Source organism: Typopeltis vanoorti, chromosome 21, assembly GCF_054136105.1.
Source record: "Typopeltis vanoorti isolate ZY-2024b chromosome 21, IOZ_Tvanoo_1.0, whole genome shotgun sequence".
Lineage (NCBI taxonomy): Eukaryota > Metazoa > Arthropoda > Arachnida > Uropygi > Thelyphonidae > Typopeltis > Typopeltis vanoorti.
The window spans coordinates 79,642,801-79,666,484 of record NC_143569.1 but is presented as its reverse complement, the minus strand read 5'-3'; the positions used below and the strand labels follow the sequence as shown (position 1 = coordinate 79,666,484).

Genomic DNA, 23,684 nt, shown 5'->3' with positions numbered 1-23,684 from the left:
AATATCAAATGGTTCCTGCTCTCCTATTCCTTGGCTACATATGGTACTAATGTTCTATAGATTCTGCAACCTCTTATTGGGATTGATAAAACACTTCGTTCTTTTGTTCTGCTTTTTTTTTTTTTTTTGCTCCTCCCGCAGCATTTAAAGACACAGCTTCAATGTGAGGTGTTGACAACATAACTCACAGTACAATTAATCTAAACCAGTGTGCCTTAAACTGTGCTCTGCAGAACCCTACAGTTCTACAAGACTTTAGAGGTTCCCCAGAAAACATACAGACATTTACAACTTATATTAAATGTAGTTTCTGAAAAAAAAACCCATCAGTAACTGTGGAAAATACTATCTGGAGAAACTCTGTGTGTGTGTGGAGGGGGGGGGGGGGTTGTTGCTACACTGCCAAAGAGCATATATGATCAACAAGTGATCTAAGTATGAATGCAACTGCTGCAGCCGAAAAGCCAGAAGAACCTAAACATGAAAGCTCATATCTCTCATTAAGATTTGTGAGTTTAGCGAGTGAATATATATATTTTTTAAGTTGACTTATTTCTAGAACACTTGTATTACTTTATTATTTTTAATATTATGTATCATATGTTTTCTTGATTAAAATATTTTGCACATAATCATTCATTGTCATAATTTCCTTTCTGCTAAATTTGTATGGAAAATTTCATAGAGTCTGTGAAAAGGAACAATTTTTATGTAGGGCTCTGCAGTCTGAAAAAGTTAAACAAACCTAAACAAGAAATGTATACATACATTCATTTTGCATAAACAACTCCAATACAATTTCCAAATTTAGTGTACGTACTAAATTCCAGGAATTAAATACTGAATTCCAGGAAGACTTTTAATGTGCACAACATTTGCAAAGAGATCAAGGTCTGTCCTTATTTTCATTGTGCTTGGTAATTTTTTTAAAAACCTTTAAAAAATCCAGTTACTATTTATACAGAATTCATAAAAACAATACATTTATAATAAGAGAAACGTTATATTCAGAAAGAAAAAAACTGATACTTACACCAAATGTTGATAGAAGGACAGTTGCATCTGTCTTATTAATGGATTTTACTGATGTCAAACAATCAATCAGCTGAAAGGCAAATTGTATATCGTTGTTACTAACTAAAGACAAGACCTATAGTCAATATGTGTATTAACTATCAAGAACAATTACCTATTAAAAATAATAATAAAGCTAATATAAGAAGCCTAAATTGCAAGTTTTAAGAAATTTGCATTTAGATATGTTTGTGTACAGAAATGACATTTCTATAGTTTGAACTCAAAGATGTTTTTATGTTTGAAGACATTATATGAATAATATGCAGGCATGTAAATAAACTCAAAGCTAGCTTATATACAAAGGATGCATGTCTTCCGATAGATTTAAATATTGAGACATAAGCTGATGACAATGATAAAATTATAAAACAGAATGACACTTATGTTAGGAAAAAACAAATTTAAAAATTTGTAGAAATATTCTTTCTTTGCTGTATTATTCATACAGTGTCTTCAAACATAAGAAACAAAGAAATATTTAATATTCATAAGTTAGCTTCCTTCCTAGCCTCTCCAGAAGACAAATATTCTCCTCTCTCTCTCTCTTATCCTGGAGTTTACAGGATCCCTTGTTCATGTGGCCTTTGTTATTATGGGCAGACAAGTCATTCAACTCAGATTCATATAGAAGAAAATCAAGAGTATATTTTACTTCAAGAGTCTGATAAGTGGTTTAGTCAGCCACATCTCATCCACCAGGCATAGAATTCACTGGAATAAAACTGAAGTCCTACAAAAAAGTTATTTTCTTTGTGAAAAGTAATATAAAGAAAGTTGTGAAGTCCACATTCACAGTATGAACCTGAACAAAAACAACTGCCTTAAATTTTCCCAGTTCTGGGAAGTCATCCTAAGTAACACTCCTCATTCCTGTGTTTTTCACAAAATTGTAATTATTTAAATTTCTTTCTTTCAATTCTAATTCTAATAGTTCTAGATGAGGTTATCCTCTTGCAGTTGATAGTATATATTGCTACGCACTTGCAAGTGTTGTTCTTATTACGTTTATCTCTTTTCAACTGACAATGGCCAGGAAATCTAGCTGAAAATTCTACAAATATAATTCTACAAATATAATTTTTTTTTATCTCCTCTATCCCTCACTCCTTCCATTGCATTATCTACATTTTCACTATCCTGCCTTACATCATTAATATTAGTTACTTTATTCACTTGCTTTCAACATGATTTGTATTTCTTGCATACATACACCAAGCATTTCTAACATACCCCTCTCACCTTAATACCATAAACCATTTACTCTTGGCAATGAATACATTGAACAAATATGAAATCCTTCACATTAAACTCAGTGAATAATGAACCTCAGCCATCATTTTTCTTGTTTGTACAAGTGCCATGTAAAATGCTTTATGAATGATATTGCATATTAAATTTTTGCAAATGAACACACACACAATAAAAAGACTTATCTATATGCCATGTACAGAACTGCTACGTCATGCATTTATGCTAGCATCATTCTTGCAGGCATAAATTACGAAAGAGTTGCTGATAAAAGCAAAAAAGAAGAATGAGGAAGTAAAGATGGGTCTGCTGCATCAGTATGACAGGACTGAATTGAGAAGAGCCACATTGCTAATGAGTCAATAAGATTGCGCAGGAGGAATGGTGAGCAGTTTATAAATGTACAGAGTGAATTTGATGAACTAGAAGTACTATAGGAGGATGCAGTCAAGTGTGGATTCAGCCACCCTTGAGAAAAAGAAGTGTGTGTGCACGCACACATATGAAATGATTATGCAATTCTCAATACAATTTCAAATCTGAATGAGTTGGTAATGACATGTAAGTCCCAGGGAATGCTGAAATTCATCTACACAAATGTCAGAAGTATCAAAAATAAAGGAGAAGAGTTTTGACATTGATCAGCTTGACCTAGCCAATAATTATTGGCATTAGCAAGACCTGGTTGACAGAAAATGATATAGTTACAGGGCTAGAATGTAAGGGGTATATTGTATTTTCAGGAAGGATAGAAGGAATAAGACAGGAAGAGGGGGTATTGCTGATGCAAGATTTTGTTGGAGAGTGGTGAATGAATGGAATGGATTGTCAGAATCAGTTGTGATGATGATGGGCAGTGTGTGTATAAATATTAATGTATCTCCTGTGATGTGTGTGTGTGTGTGTGTGTGTGTGTGTGTGTGTGTGTGTGTGTGTGTGTGTGTGTGTATTGGGGGGGGGGCTGACTGACAGATGCCAGAGTATTGTATGGTGGAGTGGAATCTAGGAGAAGTGGGAATTTCAGTTTTTTTTTGTTGATGATGCAAAACTGGAGAGGGAAATAGTAGAAAAAGGTGATGTAAATTAAATATCCTGCAGAAATTGGCATCATGGACAAAAGTTGTCAATTAATGTTGTAAAATGTAAGGTTATGTAGTTCAGGATGAAATGATGACATACTGTGTATCACATTGATGGTACTGGAATGTAGGAAATTAATGAGGCTAGGCATCTGGGGGGGGGGTTATAATGGTAGAAAGAGTTGAAGTTCAGAGGGCATACTGCAAAAGTTGGCAAAATAGTTCAAAGGATTACTTGGATGTTGAAAAACACTAACAGGCAAATATAGGGAAGTTATCTCTCTTTATAAGGCTATGATTTGGCCATATCTTGATAATCTGATTTTTCTTGTGGGATCAGGAGGTGGTGAAGAGGAACTAGAGTAACCAAGCTGGTGTGAAGGTTTATGGAATGCTCACTAAGGATAGATTGACAATGTGTGGGTCACAAAATTTAGTTGATAAGCAGAAAAGAGTGGCCATGATAGAAACTAACAAGGTTCTACACAAAAGAATTTTTTAATACATGTTGGAGAGAGAAAGAGAGAACCAGGGTCCCCCTTGGATAATTGTTTTTTGCTTGGAGAGTAACAAATGAGTTTAAAGTTAAGTATGATAAGTGTTATATGTATAAAGTTTTGGGTGGGTCTCCATGATGGAGGCTGAGACTTTTCTAAAGTTCATTGTACTGCATCATTTTCTTAAAGTAGTGTTCACTATAGTGCATACACATCTTACTGTAATGAACATCCAAACTTCAAAGTAATAACATAAATAAAAATTATACTACTCTTTGCAAGTTTTAATTAAGCTTTTCCATGAGAAGGAAAAAAAAAACCTGTCAACAAATGTAAAATTTTCAAATGACATTTTAATAAAAATGTCATTTTCAAAATGGTTTATAATACTATTCTTATATAGTTACATCATTCATTATAACATAACTTATTCTAACAGTATAAACACACCAAACAAACTAGTTTATATTTTGCTGGATTTCAAACCAGAATCTTCAGAGCACAAAACAGCATGTTATAGTTTACACGTTATTCATATTATAATAGACAAAAGATCTAAACTCCTAATTTGGTGCCCTATACGTTGTAAAAAAAGTACTACAGCTATGTAGGAGTTGATCTTAAGATAACAGTCTCCCAAATTTTTGACAAATTAATGCAACCATACTTGTTCAAGTTAGAAGAATTTTTCATAACCATGGCTGACTCTAAAAAAAAAATTTTTTTTCTGACCTGTAATGATTTCTAAATAGCATTTCTTTATTTTTGGGCTCAGCCAGGCTATAAAAATTCTCCTAACCTAGAAACAAGTATGGTTGCATTAATTTGCCAAAATTTTGGGAGACTTAACTTATCTTAAGAACAATTCCTACATAGCTGTAATACTTCTTTTTTTTTTACAATTATAGGGTGCTGATTAGGACTAAAGTCCTAATTGGGCATCGATCGTTTGTACGTTACAATTTGAATTATTTCACTTACTTACTATTGCATGTAAACTAACTTGTTTTGTGTGAAGATGCTGGTTTGAAATACAGCGAAATATAAGTCGGTTAATAAACTTTTTTTTTAATTAGTTTGTTTGGTGTTGCTAATACTATTAAAATAAATATGAATAACATTCAACACTTAAACTTGTCTATTAGATCCATTTATAATAAATCTATACTAAAATATTAATTAAAAACTTTAATCAATGCCCCCATTGTGGATGACATTGATTCAAACACATACAAATTAGCCAAAGTGCTCGCACATTGTACTGGCAACACACATTAAAAACTCAGCCCACTTTAAAGCCAGTATAGAGAACCTCTCACTCCAATATAATGGTCAATCCTGATGTCTCCTCACTATTCACAAATGTCCCACTCAAAGATACCGATACCCTAGATCTCATGCAAGCCAAATTTCAGTTCACCATGAACTCAGGCTATTTCGTTTGGCAAGGAAAATTCTACAAACAGACAGAGGATACAGCCATGGGTTCTCCACTCCTAGCAAACTTCTTTATTGGTACTTTTGAAGAAAAAGCCTTAAACTCTGCCCCACCAAAACCTACTATATGACTTCGCTATGCTGATGATGTGTTCGCTATTTGGCCACATGGCTCAGATACACTCCTCTCCTTAACACACTAAAGTAACCAACACCCTAGAATCAAGTTCACCTTGGAAAAAGAGGATAACAACAGCCTCCCTTTCCTAGACACGCTAATCACCCGCCAGCCTGATGGAACCTTGGTTTTTCTCAGTTTATAGAAAACCCACCCATACAGGGAGGTACATTCACCCCCCCCCCCCAACAATATGGTGTTATTACGACACTGCATAACAGGGCTAAACTAATCTGCTCAAATGACAATGCCCTAACCACCGAACTAAATCACATCATTAATACGTTCTCAACTAATGGCTACAACCCTGAAAAAATCCAAAAACTACTAAAACCAGTAAACCATAACCCCCCTCCCCACCTTCACAATAAAGATTACTCTAAATCAATCACTATTCCCTACATCCGGAGTACCTCTGAAAAAATAACCAAAATCCTAAAAAAATATGAGCTGACCTCTTGTTACAAACCATATAGAAAATTGGCATCCCTTATCTGCTCCACAAAAGACCAACCACTTCCCCTAGACCTACCTGGTGTTTACCAGGTCCCTTGCAGCTGTAAGCTGTCCTATTTTGGCCAAACAGGCAGGCTCTGCTCTGGATACTCACCACAGAATACGTTTGGAAGAAAGCCACAGTAATACACCGCAGCAAGTTTAAATTTGAAAGACTATTCATAGAATCAGCCTCAGCCCTAAAAAACATGCCAAACCTCAACAAATTTGGATGCATGAGACTGTTTCAAATTTGGGAGATGTAGATCATGAGAACATTAGCCCAACGGCCAAGAATACTTACTATAGCCCACTAGGGTGCACCATCAGGACTTTAGGAAAAACAGTAGTCTCCTCTCTTTGACCTCATTTGCTGTTTTAGTGCCTGTGTGCACGTGTCTTAATCTTAAGTTCCCATGAAGATAGCAACGTGACATTGCCAAAATATAGGAAGTATATATTAAAGTTTATTTTAATTTATATTCCAGTTTATGTTATGAATTCTTTAAGTAATTTAATAATCATGTACAACCAATGTATAAGCCTCTCTACAAGAATCACTATATATGATATTGTAGTTAGCTGTTTCTTTTGTTCCTTTAAGTTTCTTTTTTGTTTCTGTAAGAACTGCAATTTCTATATTTTCATCATTTAAAATTTTATCTAATTTTTCTTCTTTATGTACTCTGCTTCTAATGTTCCATATAGCATATTTCACCACATTTTTCTTTTTCCAAAGTTTCTTGACCTTTTCCAGTTTGTGGTCATTTTCCATGTTTTCTGTCCGGTTTGGTTTTCGTTGAGACTTGAAAGTAATATGTGTTTCCCTATGTCAAGTGACTAGCATGATGATAGGTATCCTGGTGGTGGGGCTGCCACCTTAAGACAACTAGGCTTGCCTTTTTAGTAGATAGTGAAAACTACAGTTTGAGAGGAAAGAGTCACCCCCCTCGTCCTCGAACTGCTCTAATAGCACTGGGGGGAAGGAGTAAGAAGTAAGAGAGAGTAGAAGACCAGTCTCCAGATATGATATACCAAGTGTATATCATATCTGGAGACTGTACGAACTAAGATCAGGTCTGATACTACACCATAGCAAATATAAATATGAAGGATTGTTCCTGGAATCAGCCTCAGCTCTAAAGAACTTCCCAAATCTCAACAAATTTTGGTGCATGAGACTATCCCAAATTTAGGAAGCTTGCATCCAAAGAACATCACCCAAACAGCCAAGACAACCCAATTTAGCCCACTAGGGGACACCTTTAGGACTCTACGACCAACATCAGTTGCCTTCTTCAGCCTCATTTGCTCATTGTTAGTACCTGCATGCATATATCATAGTTTTATGTTCCCAGAAGATGGCAATGTAACATTGCCAAAATATTGAAGGGTATTGATTAGTTTTTTACTTAATATTTTAGTATACGTTGTCATTTCCTGAAAAAATGTAAAGTCATGTGTAACCAACATATAAATTTATCTATAAGAAACATAATGAATGTAATAGGCAAGCTAATGAATCCAATAAACTCAAACTGAAACTCAAATATTTTTAAATTTGGTTCATTAAAACAGTCCACTGAAACTATTCAGTAAATTTTACTAGTGTTCCTAAACACCAAATTTCATTTTTGCCAATAAAAATGGTCCAATCATAGCAAGTGGTGGATAGCAAAAATTTATTATCATCATTTCAACCACTTTTGCCAATCTGGTCATGACACAAGACTAGGTGAAGAACCAAAATTATTACACCACAATGTATATAACAAAAATATAAGCTTAGATGGCTTATAACAATTTATATACAATGCTGTTTGATATTGTTAAGAGTTGAATTTCAACTGTCAATATTTCTGGTGTTTACATGAGAATTATCATGATGTCTATGACAAGTGTACATTATCCACAGAGCTCTATCGAGTAGTGGTACTTTTGTGAAATTAAATATTGTCGAGGCTATCAAAGTTAGGGCAATTACAACATGACAACCCATTATTCACAGAGGGGGAAAACAGACATTTTTTTCCCACTACAAATGGTCCAAAAATGATTGACAAATTTCAATACAGATTCTAAAGATCAAATTTTACTGAATTTCATCAAGGAGGTGAGAATTATTAACATAACTTCAGATTTCTTTGCTAAATTTTGCCAATTCAGCAAAAGATCCAACTGAAACCAAATATTCTATGTTTCATAGACATAGAATATGTCTATGAAATCATAGACATATTCTTGTATACGTCCGAAATCACATTTTTTTTTTTTATTAAATATCATCTACCCAGAATATAGTTATTGCAATATATAATTCTGACAGATTTTACCCTTTCTGATCTTACTGAAACAAAAAGTGAAATGATAAAGGGTTCCAAATAACTAAACTTCAAAAAACTCCATAGAGCAAGTCACACAATAACAACTTGCATATGGATAGACAAAATTAATCTAACACATACTGACATTTTGCAAAACACACATAAAAAGAAAAAACCTCCAGATGAAAAAAATACACTGCTTGGAAAGAAGTCAATGGAAATCATAGTGTGAGGAACAAACAGTCATTGTGCCTACCTTAATAAGATGTAGCATTTTTTGCTGCAATGACTACAGCAATCCTACAAGAAAAATCTTCCACGAGCACATGATACCAATCAATGAGAATTTTGTACAATTCTTGCTGTAGGCATGTAATGAGGTCCTGGACTGTTGTGGGGCAGATGTTCCTTGATCTCATCCAATACTCCAGTTCATCCCACAGATGTTCAATAGGGTTGAGATCAGAGCTCTGTTGAGGCCAGTCAAGTGTGGTGATGTTTGTGGATACAAATGTCATCTATATGGTTGCATTTTCATATTTCACATTTCAAATGCAATGTGAAACTATACCATCACACTGCAACCTCCAAATTTTATAGTTAGGGTTACACACTGGTAAGAGACATTCACTGGGCATCTGTCACACCTGTCCATCTATTTGGTAGAGTGATTTGTTCCTCTATAACACAGCTTACCAGGCTTCCACACTGACGACAATGCTGAATGTTAGTTTGGGTAATGTTGGTGCTTGCAAGTTGAGGTCCTACCATGGAAACCCATGTTGTGAGCTTTGTCTACGAATGTTTTTGTGCAGATGTGTTCCAGTCGATGCCCGGAACTCCATATTCATAGTGTCAGGTAACGAATGGTAGTTTTTACATATTATCCTTTGTGGCAACCCATGGTGAGGTTTGGTGAGTGCAGGGAATTGTCCACTTCAGGTAGCACTTGCAGTTGACTCCCTGAGCTTCCATCTCAGTATGGTATCACTGATTACTGACCTGGAAGGACCCAATTTGTCAATAATTTGGACAAATAGGCCTGTAACATGGCAACCTATCACAATACCTCTTTCAAACTCCATCAGTTCCATTCTTGCAGCAATTTCACCTAGATGCAGTTATACTGTCTTGGGAACATGATATTCCTCAAATTTATACTGGCTACAAACACGTGATTTGTTACATGGCACGATGCACTTGCCCATGGGGGGGGGTCCAATTTCTTTGGCAGTGTAGGCTGGTTTACTGATTTGCTTAATTTCTTAAAAGAATGTTTTCTTTGATAATCACAGCATAAACAAATTTCGTGATATCTATACCTGAGAATGTACATCATTTTCTTGTTTTTCCATAATCATCTCTGCAGACTTGTTTTCAAACATTTTGTACGTTTCCAAATATGATCCAGCTTCTTCTGCACTGCATAAACAAATTTACAAAAAAATTACTATCCCTCAATAATTAAAAAAAAAAAAAATTCATAAAGTCTAAAAATACAATTCTAAATTACTTTAACAAGTCTTTATTATGAACTATAAGCTGTATTATTTCCTGCATTATGGACATGTTAACTCTTCTGAATACAAGCAACATATACATACTGTATATATATGTGTTATACATACATTGCTAATTAAAGTAATCAAGATATGAACTAGCAATGATTAGTTAGTAACTGATAATCAAGACAAATGCACACTACTAGAAAGTATAAATAATTACACTTACTGATTGCTCTAAATCCAGCAACTTAATTAAATATTTATTTTGTTCTTGGAGTTTAATACTACCACACTTAAGAACATTTTTCTACTAGTTTTTCTTACACCAAAATCATCTTAAAAAATGTGTGAAAATTATTAGATTAAGTTAGTAATATTGCTATCAGCAACAAAAATCATTGCTATTTCCTCAAACCGAAAGTACTACATATTGCATATCATTAAAAATTACAAACAAACGTGCTTTTATCATGGGGTGCAAAAAAATATTGGATGATCCTTTTCCTTGATGTATTTTATACATTTACAACATCTGATTTCTATCATCAAACCTATTTCTCCATTTTCATTAAGGCAAGTGTGATGCTAGTTTTTGAGATGTCTTATTCCAGCTGTAATTTTATGCATAGCACAGTACGTACAATAACCATTTTCTGGTGTATACCCTCAATACAGTGCATGGATATTATAAAAGTCCAACAAAATTAATATTTATCACCAATTTTCTATCAAAAATTTCCTCCCAAACTGCTTTAAGTCTCTGATTAGACGAGCTCTTGCATTTCAATAATAAGTACTCTTACTGTATCTATCATGGTTTCCCCTCTAGTTTTTTTCCCCTTATTTTTGCTTCTTACACCTGTCATGATATTCTTTTATGTCTCATTCTGTTCAAGCGACTGTACTATACCAGATTAGCTTTAATTAGACATTTTGAATATTAATATTGTCAGTCTTTTCTGAATTTTTACATTATCATTGTATAAGACACCAACAAGTTCATCATCAAATTCCTGACATGTACTCTCAAGGGGTGTACAGGATATGATAGTACTACATGAAAAATTTACATCATTACTAACTTCCTATCTACAATTTTTCTCCAAATCAGTCAGTTGCTTGTCAAGACTCCAACATTATCAGATCTCATATTTCTATCGTCTAAGGCACTTTGTACCGTATCAATCCACCTATATCTTGGTCTTTCTCTGGGTCGTTTTCCTGCCAACCTGGAAGAGAATACTTGATTTGCTAATCTTTCCTCACCCATTCTATTTAAGTGACCATACCACCTGAGATTAGCTCTGCTAATGCATTCCTGGATGCTGACAATGTCTAGTTCTTTCCTAATATCCTCATTTTTATTATGATATTGCCATTGATGCCATCTCTTCATGCCTCTAATCTTTCTCAGGACTCTCATCTCTAGTCTTTGGTCAAGTGTTTTACTTCTAAACCAGCTCTCAGATCCATAAGTTAAAGCTGGTTTGATCACTGTCTTGTATAGAGCTAATTTAGTGTTCTGACTAATTTCTCTCTTATTCCATATGAATTTATTCAATTAACTTCCTACCATACCAGTTTTGTTGATCCTGTTGTCTATTTCCATATTTAATTTACTGTCTTCACAAAAATCGTGCCTAAGTAGCTGAAATATTTTACTTGTTCCACAGGTTCTCCATTCACAACACAGTTGATATTTTCAACGATTCTTCCTATTTTCATTGTCTTTGTCTTTTTATTGCTGGCCTTCACACCATATCTATTACAACAGTTATTCAATTTAGTCAGGGAATCGTGCAAACTTGTAGCGAATTTATTTAGAAGTATAACATCATCTGCATAAAGCAAAGAGCTGACATTAACATCTCCAATTTTGATATCAGGTTTAATACCACATTCCTTCATAATGTGATCCATATAGATAATGAATAACAGAGGGGATAATGTACATCCTTTTCTCACACCAGATTTAACATTAAACCATCTTCATGTACTTCCTTCAATTCTAACTGCTGACTTACAACTCAAATAAAGACTAAGTATTGCTTGATATAATGCCCCATTGACACCATATAACTGCAGCGTATTGAATAGCTTCTCTCTTGGCACCTTGTCATATGCCTTTTCCAGATCGACAAAACTTAAATACAGATCTTTGTTATATTCCCTTGCTTTCTCAACTATTTGTTGTAAAGTGAAGATCTGATTCTGACAGCGGCCTGAATCCAGCTTGTTCTTCCACAATTCTTCACAACATTTCTCAAGTATACTGTCATAAATCTTGCCTCATTGACACCATATATCTACTCAGTAAGGAAATACCTCTCTAATTCTCACATTCAGTTTTATTTCCCTTTTTATATATGGGTACTATGAGAGCTCTACTCCAATCAGCAGGAATTCGTCCCTCTGTCCACGCCTTCTGAACTATGCAGTGCAGTCACTGTAAGACTTTTATACCACCATACTTCAGCATTTCTTCTCGAATATCATCTACTCCTGCTGCCTTTACACATTTCAAGCCTTTGATGGCTTTTTCTACTTCAAGTATGGATATGTATTCCTGACCGTATGCCTGTTGAGTGTTTTTTACCACTGTGCTATCACTGCTTGTTTCATTTAGCAATTTTTCGAAGTAATTACTCCATACTTCAAGGATATCTTTTTCTCCTGTTTTCAAGTCACCTTTATCATCTCTAACTCATTTTACAGCACTCTTTCCTCCATTTCTAAGCTTCTTCAACAACCTCCAAAATATCTTACCACCTTCTTGATATTTATTTTCTATGTTCTTGCCAAAGTCCTCCCATGATTTTTGTTTAGCTAGTTTTACAGTGTTTAGCTTTCTTACATTTGTCTCTGTATTCTCTAAGAGCACAAGCTGACTTATTTGACAGGAACTTTTGATATGCTTTCTTCTTTTCCTTCACTGCCTCTTTAACTTCCTGAGTCCACCATGGAGTTCTGATTTTTCTATCCTTGCAGACAACCTCACCACATGCCTCTCTGGCTGATTCAGCCAGATTCAATCAGAGTTTTCTTCAAGGCTTGCCACTGAATCTTCAAGGTTTGGTTCCTGTTCTCAAACTCTTTCATTTTTTTTCCAATAATCTTTGTGTATTTTAGTCTACAGTTCACATCTGAGAGCTGCTCAACTTTTATTTGCTTTAAAACTTTCTTACATGTTATTCTTTTCAATATGAAATTCAATTTTATCCTGCTCAAGACTAAATGGTGATCACTTCCAATTTCAAATAATCTGTACACTCTGGTGTCCTGCACCAGGAAGAAAACATCACTATCAACAATAACATAGTCAATGAGACTTTTCTTATTCCTTGTCTCTTCTCTCCATGTGAATTTGTGCACATTTTTATGTTGGAACATGGTGTTAGTAATAACCAGTCCATGTCCTGAGCAGAAATCCAACAGGTATTTGCCATTATTATTAGCTTTGCTCTTTTCTCCAAATTTTCCCAAAATATTTTTGTATATCTGACAATCATTTCTTACTCTGCTATTTAGATCCCCAACAAGGATCAACTTTTCCTTTTTCATTGTGTCAGTTGCTTTTTTTAAAGCATCAAAAAATTCCTCCACTTCTACCTTAGCAGAACCTTCTGTGGGACCATAGGCACAAATAAGTCTCATTGTCCAATTCTCCATTCTGATATTTGCCCACATCACTCTATTTGAGAGACTGCCTGCCATTCAGTGTTGAATACTATGGCTACTTCTTCTTTTCCTTGATTGTCATTGCCTCAATACAAAATAATGGTACAACATGATAGAACAGTATTTTTTGTTTGTAAATTGTATGTATTATCATGGCCAATTTGCCTACAAGTGGGATGAAAAACCTGAGTTTTCAGGAGAAAACCCCCCTACGATCTCTGTATGAGATTGGCAATTCACCTTCAACTGAAAAAAAAAAAAAAACCAATATAAAGCTCCTGTCACAACAAGAATCAAACAAGGTCTTTTCCAATCAAAGAGCACAATGTTCTGCTTTTTCTAATTGTTATTTGGAAGCACTTATATGGAGGTAATAAAAGTTTCACAGTGGCTGTACTGCATAATTTAAAAGACCTGGCCAGAAGGTAGAATTCAAGATGATTGGAGTAGAGCCCCTCATAGTACCCACCTATAGAAAGGAAAATAAGATTGAGAATGACCAAGGAATCTCCATACTGAGTGTTCCTGGTAAGATTTTTGTAAGTATCCTTGAGAAATGGCGAAGAAAAATTGTGGAAGAACAAGCCAGATTCAGGTCAAATAGAGATTGTCAGGATCAGATTTTTGCTTTAAGACAAATAGCTGAGAAATACTGGGAATATAACAAGTATTTGTATTTAAGCTTCATAGATCTAGAAAAGGCATATAAAAAGGTGCCAAGAAGAAAGCTCTTCAAAATGCTACGTTTAAAGGGTGTAAATGGAACATTGTTATACCCTGATAAGTTTAGAATGTCATGATTCTACTTATCATTGTATAGTATAAACTATATACAATGCTTACAGAAAATACTTGTTATCTGGGTAATAGTAATGTGTACTTTAATTTCAAGTGTATTAACAAGAAAAACAAAGGAAGAAATTGTAAAATATCTACAGGAAGTGTTGTGTACTTGTGTAAAAAGAAAAAACTTGTTTACTTTAAGAAAAGGAAAGAATATTTAAGAAAGTATGCTAATGTGATAAGTGATAGTAATGCTTAAATTTTGGTCAAATTGTTTTTTATTTATAAAACAACATAAGGAAAAATAATCAAGAAAATTCTATGTTTACGTATGCTCCAAGAGAAGAATGGGGGGGGGGGGAGAGACAAACTGTTACCCCATACAGCCCCGTGCTAGCAGAGCGCAAGGGCGAGAGAATCGGACGCTGTGACGTCACAAGTATGTAGTGAACAATGTTTGTGCCAGAGGTGAACGGCCAAGTTTACGGTAGCGGCCGATAGGAGAGGGGTATAAAAGGGTTGGACCCCCCCCCCCAAGGTCTTTTGGTCTGTCCTTGTGTTCCTGAGTCGTGCTCCTGAGATCCTCGTGGATGCCCTGGGTTTATACCTCGTGGTTGGCCACATATCTAGGTGCCGACTCCATCGCTAGCATGCGGAAGGAACGGTTGTAGGCGAAGATTCTGATTCCAAACTTCCACCACATAGTAGCAGGCTATACAGCATGAAGTGCCTGAGAAAGTTCGTACCTGGAGTGCTAAGAAATTAGAGGTCCATAAAGAAGATCGCGTTGGCATATCGGTGATCGGAGGGAAAGAAAACAAAGCACATAGATAAGTAAAATTTTGTCCTCTGATTTGTGTGTGAAAGCAGAATCTAAGAATTGTAAAAGAATCAATCAGCGAAGAACTCTAAGAATAGTTAAAATAAGGACTGTAGGAAAGTGATTAATTTGATCTAAAGAAAATATTAAATGAATAGGCACAGTATGGTTGTAAATGTTAAACTTGTCCAGGAATATTAGAATGAAATTTGATCTTAGGAGTGAATGCTTTTAAAAATTGTTAATTCTAAAACTAGTAGTGTATAAAGGATATATTGTATGGAATAATTAAGGTTAAATGAATGGTGCCTGTATGATCCTTTGTGACCAAGAATGTACGATTATCCCATAGCACATGTGTGAATTAAGAGCTTAATCTCACATAGAATTATTGTAACAAAGAACCCAGAGATAATTATTATGAAGACATTAGGACAAAGAGAGACCAGTGTGTGGAATATTATTAGTAATCTGATGAAATGTGTATTAGATTAATATCCGTTTATAAGAGGATTAATAAGATTGTGTCTAGAATGAGGATATATAATTAGAGATTGTTTAATTAAGGTTTATAGTGTTAAATAGTTGTAATAAGAGAGATATATAAGGTTAAATGAATCTTAGTGTGAATTTTCATTTGAGTGACTTAGCACTGTTAGACTTCACTTAATTCTTAACCCTTATTGGATGAAAAACTTTCTTTGTGTAAATAGCATTGTATGTCTTATGTTAAAAATAAATTTTGCTATTCTTTAACTAAATCCTGTGTCTGTATGGAATTTAATGCACCACCTGTAAAATAATACGGATCTAAGTGGGGAACTCATTCAGTGTAAATTTTCGGTCACGATTGCAATTTTTGTGATACTTTGGCGAAGCTCTCTACCAACCTCTTGATTAACATTTCAATTAATCTATGGGTCCTAGGCAGCGCAGTTAAAAATAAATATTCTTGTCGCTTAACGAGAGGTTGGTTAGGAAGAATCACCCACATAGGTTTTGGCTCGACCCTCGGGCTATTCCTTTGTGAACGAGAGATATCACATGTCACACGTAAGAGATTCCTTTGAGGTAAATAACTAATATATACAGGGTGTTCGGGATAAATTTGACATATTTATAATTAATTATATTTTTCCGTAAGTTACATGTATTAACACACACTTCTCTTCATTTAAAAGTTTGGACCCTTCTTCATTCATATACAAGATGTCAGAAAGGATGGATAGCTGGAACCCACCTGAATCATGGAAGAGAATAACTTGTATCATGATGATTCGTGCCCGCCATCAAAATAAGGATATTACGACTGCTGCCCAATGCTCCCTGAATACAGTAAAAACAATCAGGCATGAACTAGAGACTTGCAATGGTGACTACGAGGATGTAGCAAGAAGAAAGATCCCTAGCAGACGATCTGATTGCGTTCGTACAGCAGAATTCCTCGCAAATCTGCAGGAACAGGTGTTGAAGAACCCTGGCATTGGAATTCGGGCTTTGTTCGTGGAGTTGCTAACTGTAGTCAAGCCCTGGATAACAAGGGTAGCCAATGGTAGGCCGTATGTATGGCAGCAGGATTCGGCCCCTTGCCATACCTCTGGGAAAAGTCAAAAATGGTTGTCTGAAAATTTCTACGACTTCACCAGTCCAAATGTTTGGCCTCCAAACTCCCCAGACCTTAACCCCATGGATTATTTTGTATGGGGCGCAGTTGAAAAAGACACCAATCGCACTTCCAGTAATACAAAAGCCCAGTTAATGGATAAAATTAAAACAGTTTTTGCGGCCCTTCCCAGGGAGACTGTAGCATCAGCTTGTTCGAGGTTCCGAAGCAGAATTGAAGCTGTGATCGATGCTAATGGTGGTTATTTTGAGTAAATCTTGTTGATAGTATTGTAATTAACTCTGCCTGTAATGTTTTTTTGTCAATTCATTAAATTTAATAGATACAAAGAAGATTTTCTTTTTCCTTACGAAACTGTCAAATTTATCCCGAACACCCTGTAAGAGAAGAAGGGGACATAACATTATACAGAGCAATACATAGTCTCTAATGAGCTATAAGTAACCTGTCAGAATTGAAGAAGGTACAAGAAGATGGTTTGATGTTAAATCAGGTGTGTGACATGGGTGCACATTACCTCCACTGCTATTGATTATCTATATGGATCACATTATGAAGGAAAGTGGTATTAAATCTGATATCCAAATGGGTGATGTTAATCTCAGCTCTTTACTTTATGCAGATGATGTTATACTTCTAAATAAATCCAGTAAGATTCTTTGACTAAACTGAATAGTTGTAATAAATTTGGTATGAAATATTGAAATAGATAACAGAAATAGTAAAGATAGTATGTTGGGAAGTCAACTGAATAAATTTATATAGAATAGAAGAGGAATCAGTCAAACATTAAATAAGTGGCATACAAGACAGAGTTCAAACCAGTTTTAACTTATGGATCTGAAAGCTGCATTAGAAATAAAACACTTGACCAAAGACTGGAAACCACAGATATGAAAGTTCTGAGAAAGATAGGGGAATGAACATATGGCATCAACTGAGTATCGTATTAAAAGTGAGGATATTAGGAAAGAATTTGCCATTGTCATCATTCAGGAATGTGTTAGCAGAACTAATCTGAAATGATATGTCACACAATAGTAGTTGAATGATTAGTAAAACAAGTGTTCTTTGCAAGGTGGTTCGGAAAAAGTCCTAGAGGGACTTTTTCCGAAGTAGTACTATCATCCTGTACACCTCCTGAGGGTACCGTATCAGGAATTTGAGTAAAAAAGTAGAAAATGGAAAAGTAGAAATGTAGACAATAAAAACATCTAAAATGTGAAGAACTTTTATAAGAGCTTTCAAAAAGGAAGCTAGCTAGTCTCATACTCTTATCTGTTCCTAATCAAATATAATGGACCACAACCCAAAGAAATGTGATTTAACTGCGGATCACAAAAATTCTCCCACAAAAAAAAAAGATGAAAAATCCAACCGAAAGAATCATGAAAAACAACAGAAATCAAATCAAACAACCCGCCAACAATAATTCTTACCAAAAAAAAGTTTCCACATCCACTTCACCAAAAACCGTGGCCTTAACAGCAATATACATGAATTATTAGATATGTGAAGAGCCAAAGGCTTCAATTCGGCGACATATATAACTATATAATTTGCTTACGCTTGGAATCGCTGAACTTTATATATAGTTTCTACTATATTCGGCATGAAACTCTTTGAGTTTCTTATTCGGCTAAGAAACTATATGGGATGTAATATCCCTTAACTTAAACAAGTTATATATGTCGCCGAATTGAAGCCTTTGGCTCTTCACATATCTAATAATTTATTAGAGCACCTCACGGCAATACTCGTAGAAGGGGTACAAGTTCTGTTCGCTACAAACTTGATATTAATTGGTCTGGCTACTCACTGATGAGACCTCAATAAAGGTCGAAACCGGTCTGGGTAGTGACCTTCTCTCATAATGTGAACAAAAATACAGTTCCTAGGAGCTAAGTTCACATTATGGGCAAATATCAAGAATAGTGATCGGAACTTGCTCCACTTCTACCACGAGTTGCCCCAGCTTGCACTACCCTTTGGGATCAGTGCTGCAGTATCCAGGTATTTGCTTACGCTTGGAATCGCCGAACTTTATATATAGTTTCTACTATATTCGGCATGAAACTCTTTGAGTTTCTTATTCGGCTAAGAAACTATATGGGATGTAATATCCCTTAACTTAAACAAGTTATATATGTCGCCGAATTGAAGCCTTTGGCTCTTCACATATCTAATAGTCCATTCATATCTTTTTAGTTCGTGCTGTAGTAATTTGAGTTGATCTGATTGTAGTAGAGTCCTAATATTCCAAGTTCCGGTCATTAAATGGTTGCGGAGTCTGAATCTGGATTCAGTTTTTCCATTATTTTTGTCAGTGATAGTGGTAGCGTCAGGTCGCTAACTTCTCATTGCCACCCCTGGAGCTGCTACCAAATGGCAACGCGGACCTTGTTGAACCGGGCGACGTCCGACCCGGCATGGTGTGCTGTGTTAAGTCCTTCGCCATGAATGTCTAATGGGCAGTAAATTAAGACAGATGGTGCCAATCTCCTCTTCTGTGTTTGCCTGCTAGCATTTAGCTGGGTATAGTGGGACGGCCTTCACGCCTTGGGAGGCCCTACCAGGAGTAATGATACTCCCGATGTGCTTCACCCATCCGCCCAGCATAGCAGGACTTGGGGGTTTAGATGACCTACAGTCATCTAAACCAGAAATACTATTCCTATCAGAACCCCAAACTAAAGATTACACAGCTCTTTCCACCACAAGGGCAGCACTTGGTGAATTCATCAGAACTTTTGCAATATGTCCTCTGAACTTTAACTCTTTGTCCACCATTATCCCCAAATGCCTAGCCTCATCAATTACCTGCAAAGCAATACCATCAATATGATACACCATACAGTGCATCATATTGATACACCATATGCAACCTTTTTAACCTGAAGTGCATAACCTTACATTTTGCAACATTAAATTGACAATCATTATCTTTTGCCTACAGTGCCAATTTATTTAAATCATCCTGCAGGATATCTACATCACCTTTAGAAACTATTGCTCTCCCCAGTTTTGCATCAGCAAACAACTGAATATCCCTTCTTAAATTTTTCCCTATGTCATTGATATACAAATTAAAGAGTAGTGGCACTAGTACTGAACCCTGTGGTACTCCACTAGTCACCATCATTCTCCTAGACTCCACCCTACCATATACTACTCTCTATTGTCTGTCCATCAGCCATCCCCGTACTAGCCTCATATCCATTCCCCTCCTCTCCAGTTTTTGCAATAGTTTTCCATGTGGTATTCTGTCAAATGGCTTCGCAAAGTTGAGCAGCATTATGGTGTAGCCATTACCTTTATCCAATTCTGCTGTCACATATATTATAAAATGTGAATAAGTTACTAAGACAGGACCTACTCTTTATGAAGCCTTGCTGCCCACTATACAGTATTGCATCCCTATCCACCCACTGTTATATTTTACTTTTCGCCAACTTTTCCAATACTTTAACAACCACTCCTGATATATTAAATGATATTAAAAGAGGTAGTTTGCTACCTCTGTCTTGGAGCCACCTTTATGCAATGGTACTACTATCTTACTCTCTTTCCATTCCCTTGGAACCCTGCTAGAGATGAGACTTAGATTGAACAACTTCATCAAAGGAAATGCCAATTCTCTTGCACATTCACATAATACATGAGCTGATATGCCATCCAGTCCAACTGCTGTGTTCACCTTTATATTTTTAATACGCCGGACATAATATATAAATGGTTTAATGAATGAAAAATGGTCTTGTCTATTACTGTGTGTGTGTGTGGTGTAAGAGATACAGAGAGGAGAAGAGTTCTTACCTCCATGCGACCATCAAGGTGCAATCTGCCAAAATAGCAATCAACGACAACTCCTTTAATGGAGGATAGGGATCCACCTTAATAAAAAAAGAAAATATATAATACACTGTATAAATTAAATTTCAAAACAAGGAAAAAAGCAAAAAGTGTGCTCGCCTATTGCCTACTTAATATATTTTTCAGAAGACCAGACTTCAACAAGCATTCTTTTAAGTGATTGCTTTATTACATTTACAGTGGAGTTGCCCAAAATGCATGAAGACTCAGAACAGAAGACATATTCAGGATTTTCATCATTGACTCTTGAAAGAAGTATTTTCTAAATGACAATATGTGGAATTTATTGCTATTCCTAATTAAGAAGGGTTTATTTATGCCTTCAAGCAATTTTTAACAGTTCTCTAAAAACTCAAACATGTTCAAAAAAACATTTTTTTCCTGCTTAATTTAATGTTTCAAAAACATTTTTATTTAATAAAATTTGAACAGTATTGAATCTGCCATATATAATCTAGTATATATAGATTACTAGTGCAACAGACAGTACCAGTAATCTAATGCTTATTTGAAGTCTGGAGGGACTTTATAATCTAGGATAAGGTTCCCAGATTATTTAAGAGTTAGCTTATCCATCATACTAATGTACTATGTGTTTATCAGCCTTTCATAGGTGAGATTCAAATCATATACAGTAATAATTAGAAAGCTTATTTTGTAAATCTTTTTGCAGTCAACACGTGCGCGCGCACACACACACGACTAAGATTATTTGTTAAAATTACACAGCTTTTGCACAGAACTGAGTTATCTATGCAAATTTTTTTTTTTTTAGTCAATGACTACTACTCCTGTTAAGTAAATAAAATATTGCATCCCCCCACATCCCATGATATATAAGATTACAGTAAAACTATCCCAATCCTTATCTGGGATACATCTGAAATAATAGCCCATTCTAAATAAATATAATCTTCACACAGTTATTAAACCATAGAAAACAAACTAACTCTCATCCCTTCTCCAAATGACAAATTCCATTAAATGACACATTCAACATTGTATAAAGCTATATGTTTCTGCAACTTAGCCTAGTATAGATAAGTTGAAAGGAATTCAACTTTCTGTTTAGTTGCAGTTCTTCCATCCGCCTGCAAGAACACAAGAAATGTAATTCTATTATCATCATCATGAGAAGTCAAGACTGGGAGGCCATGTGTGCGTGTGTGTATGTATATAATTGTAGCGTATTGAAAAGCTTCTCTCTTGGCATCCTGTCATGCCTTTTCCAGATCGACAAAACTTAAATACAGATCTTTGTTATATTCCGATGATTTCTCGACTATTTGTTGTAAAGTGAAAATCTGATCCTGACAGCCTCTATTTTGCCTGAATCCAGCTTGTTCTTCACCAAGCTTTTCTTCCACAATTCTTCTCAACCGTTTCTCAAGTATACTTGAATAGATCTTGCCAGGAACACTTAGTAGGGAAATACCTCTGTAATTCTCACATTCAGAGTTATTTCCTTTTTTATATATGTGTACTATGAGAGCTCTACTCCAATCATCAGGAATTCATCCCTCTGTCCACGTCTTCTGAACTACGCAGTGCAGCCACTGTAAGAGTTTAATACCACCATACTTCAGCATTTCTGGTCTAATATCATCTACTCCTGCTGCCTTTCCACATTTCAACCCTTTGATGGCTTTTTCTACTTCAAGTATGGATATGTGTTCCTGACTGTATGCCTGTTGAGTATTTTTTACCACTGTGCTATCACTGCTTGTGTCATTTAGCAATTTTTCGAAGTAATTACTCCATACTTCAAGGATATCCTTTTCTCCAGATTTCATGTCACCTTTATTATCTCTAATTCCTTTTACAACACTCTTTCCTCCATTTCTGAGCTTCTTCAACAACCTTCAGAATATTTATTTTCTATGTTCTTGCCAAAGTCCTCCCATGACTTTTGTTTAGCTAGTTTTACACATGTTCAGCTTTCTTACATTTGTCTCTGTATTCCTCTAAGAGCAAAAAACTGACTTATTTGCCAGGAACTTTAAATGCAACTTTTCAGCTTTCTTCTTTTCCTTCTTTTCCTGTGTTCACCATGGAGTTCTAATTTTCCTATCCTTGCAGACAACCTCACCACATGCCTCTCTGGCTGAATCAATCAGGGTTTTCTTCAAGGCTTGCCACTGAATCTCCAAGGTTTGGTTCCTATTCTCAAACTCTTTCATTTTTTCTTCAATAATCTTTGTGTATTTCAATCTACAGTTCACATCTGAGAGCTGCTCAACTTTTATCCACTTTAAAACTTTCTTACATGTTATTCTTTTCAATATGAAATTCAATTTTATCCTGCTCAAGACTAAATAGTGATCACCTCCAATTTAAAATCCTCTGTACACTCCGGTGTCCTGCACCAGGGAGAAAACATCACTATCAACAATAACATAGTCAATGAGACTTTTCTAATTCCTTATCTCTTCTCTTCATGTGAATTTCTGCACATTTTTACATTGGAACATGGTGTTAGTAATAATCAGTCCATGTCCTGAGCAGAAATTCAACAGGTATTTGCCATTATTATTAACTTTGCTCTTTTCTCCAAATTTTCTCAAAATATTTTTTGTATGTCTGACAATCACTTCCTACTCTGCTATTTAGATCCCCAACAAGGACCAACTTTTCCTTTTTCATTGTGTCAGTAGCTTTCTCTAGAGCATCAAAAAATTCTTCCACTTCTACCTTAGTAGAACTTTCTGTGGGACCATAGGCACAAATAAGTCTCATTGTCCAGTTTCCCATTCTGATATTTGCCGACATCACTCTGCTCGAGACTGCCTGCCATTCAAGAAGATTAGCCTTGTATTTAGTGTTGAATACTATGGCTACTCCTTCTTTTCCTCGATTGTCATTGTTTGAATATAACATTTTGTATTTATTGCTCAGAAAGATCTTACCAGTTTTTGTCTTTTTTGTTTCAGTCATCTCTATTATGTTGATCTGGTACTTATCTAATTCCTCAGCTAGCTCCATTTCTTTGCGTTTCAGGCTTGTTATGTTGATAGTACCGATCTTCAACTCTGGTGATATTGAGTTGGGGTGTGTTTTAGGGTTTGT

General features: G+C 35.4%; 1 protein-coding gene across 1 annotated transcript in view; it reads right to left on the bottom strand.

Annotated features, from left to right (window-relative positions):
* Ercc1 (DNA excision repair protein Ercc1) overlaps positions 1–23,684 on the bottom strand; it is a 147,832-nt gene that overhangs the window by 34,617 nt on the left and 89,531 nt on the right. The window contains exons 6-8 of the mRNA XM_090411366.1: positions 20,562–20,638; positions 9,658–9,757; positions 1,034–1,105 (exon numbers count right to left, since the gene is read on the bottom strand). Of these exons, the coding sequence (XP_090267492.1) occupies positions 1,034–1,105; positions 9,658–9,757; positions 20,562–20,638 (249 nt within the window). The remainder of the gene's footprint in view (positions 1–1,033; positions 1,106–9,657; positions 9,758–20,561; positions 20,639–23,684) is intronic.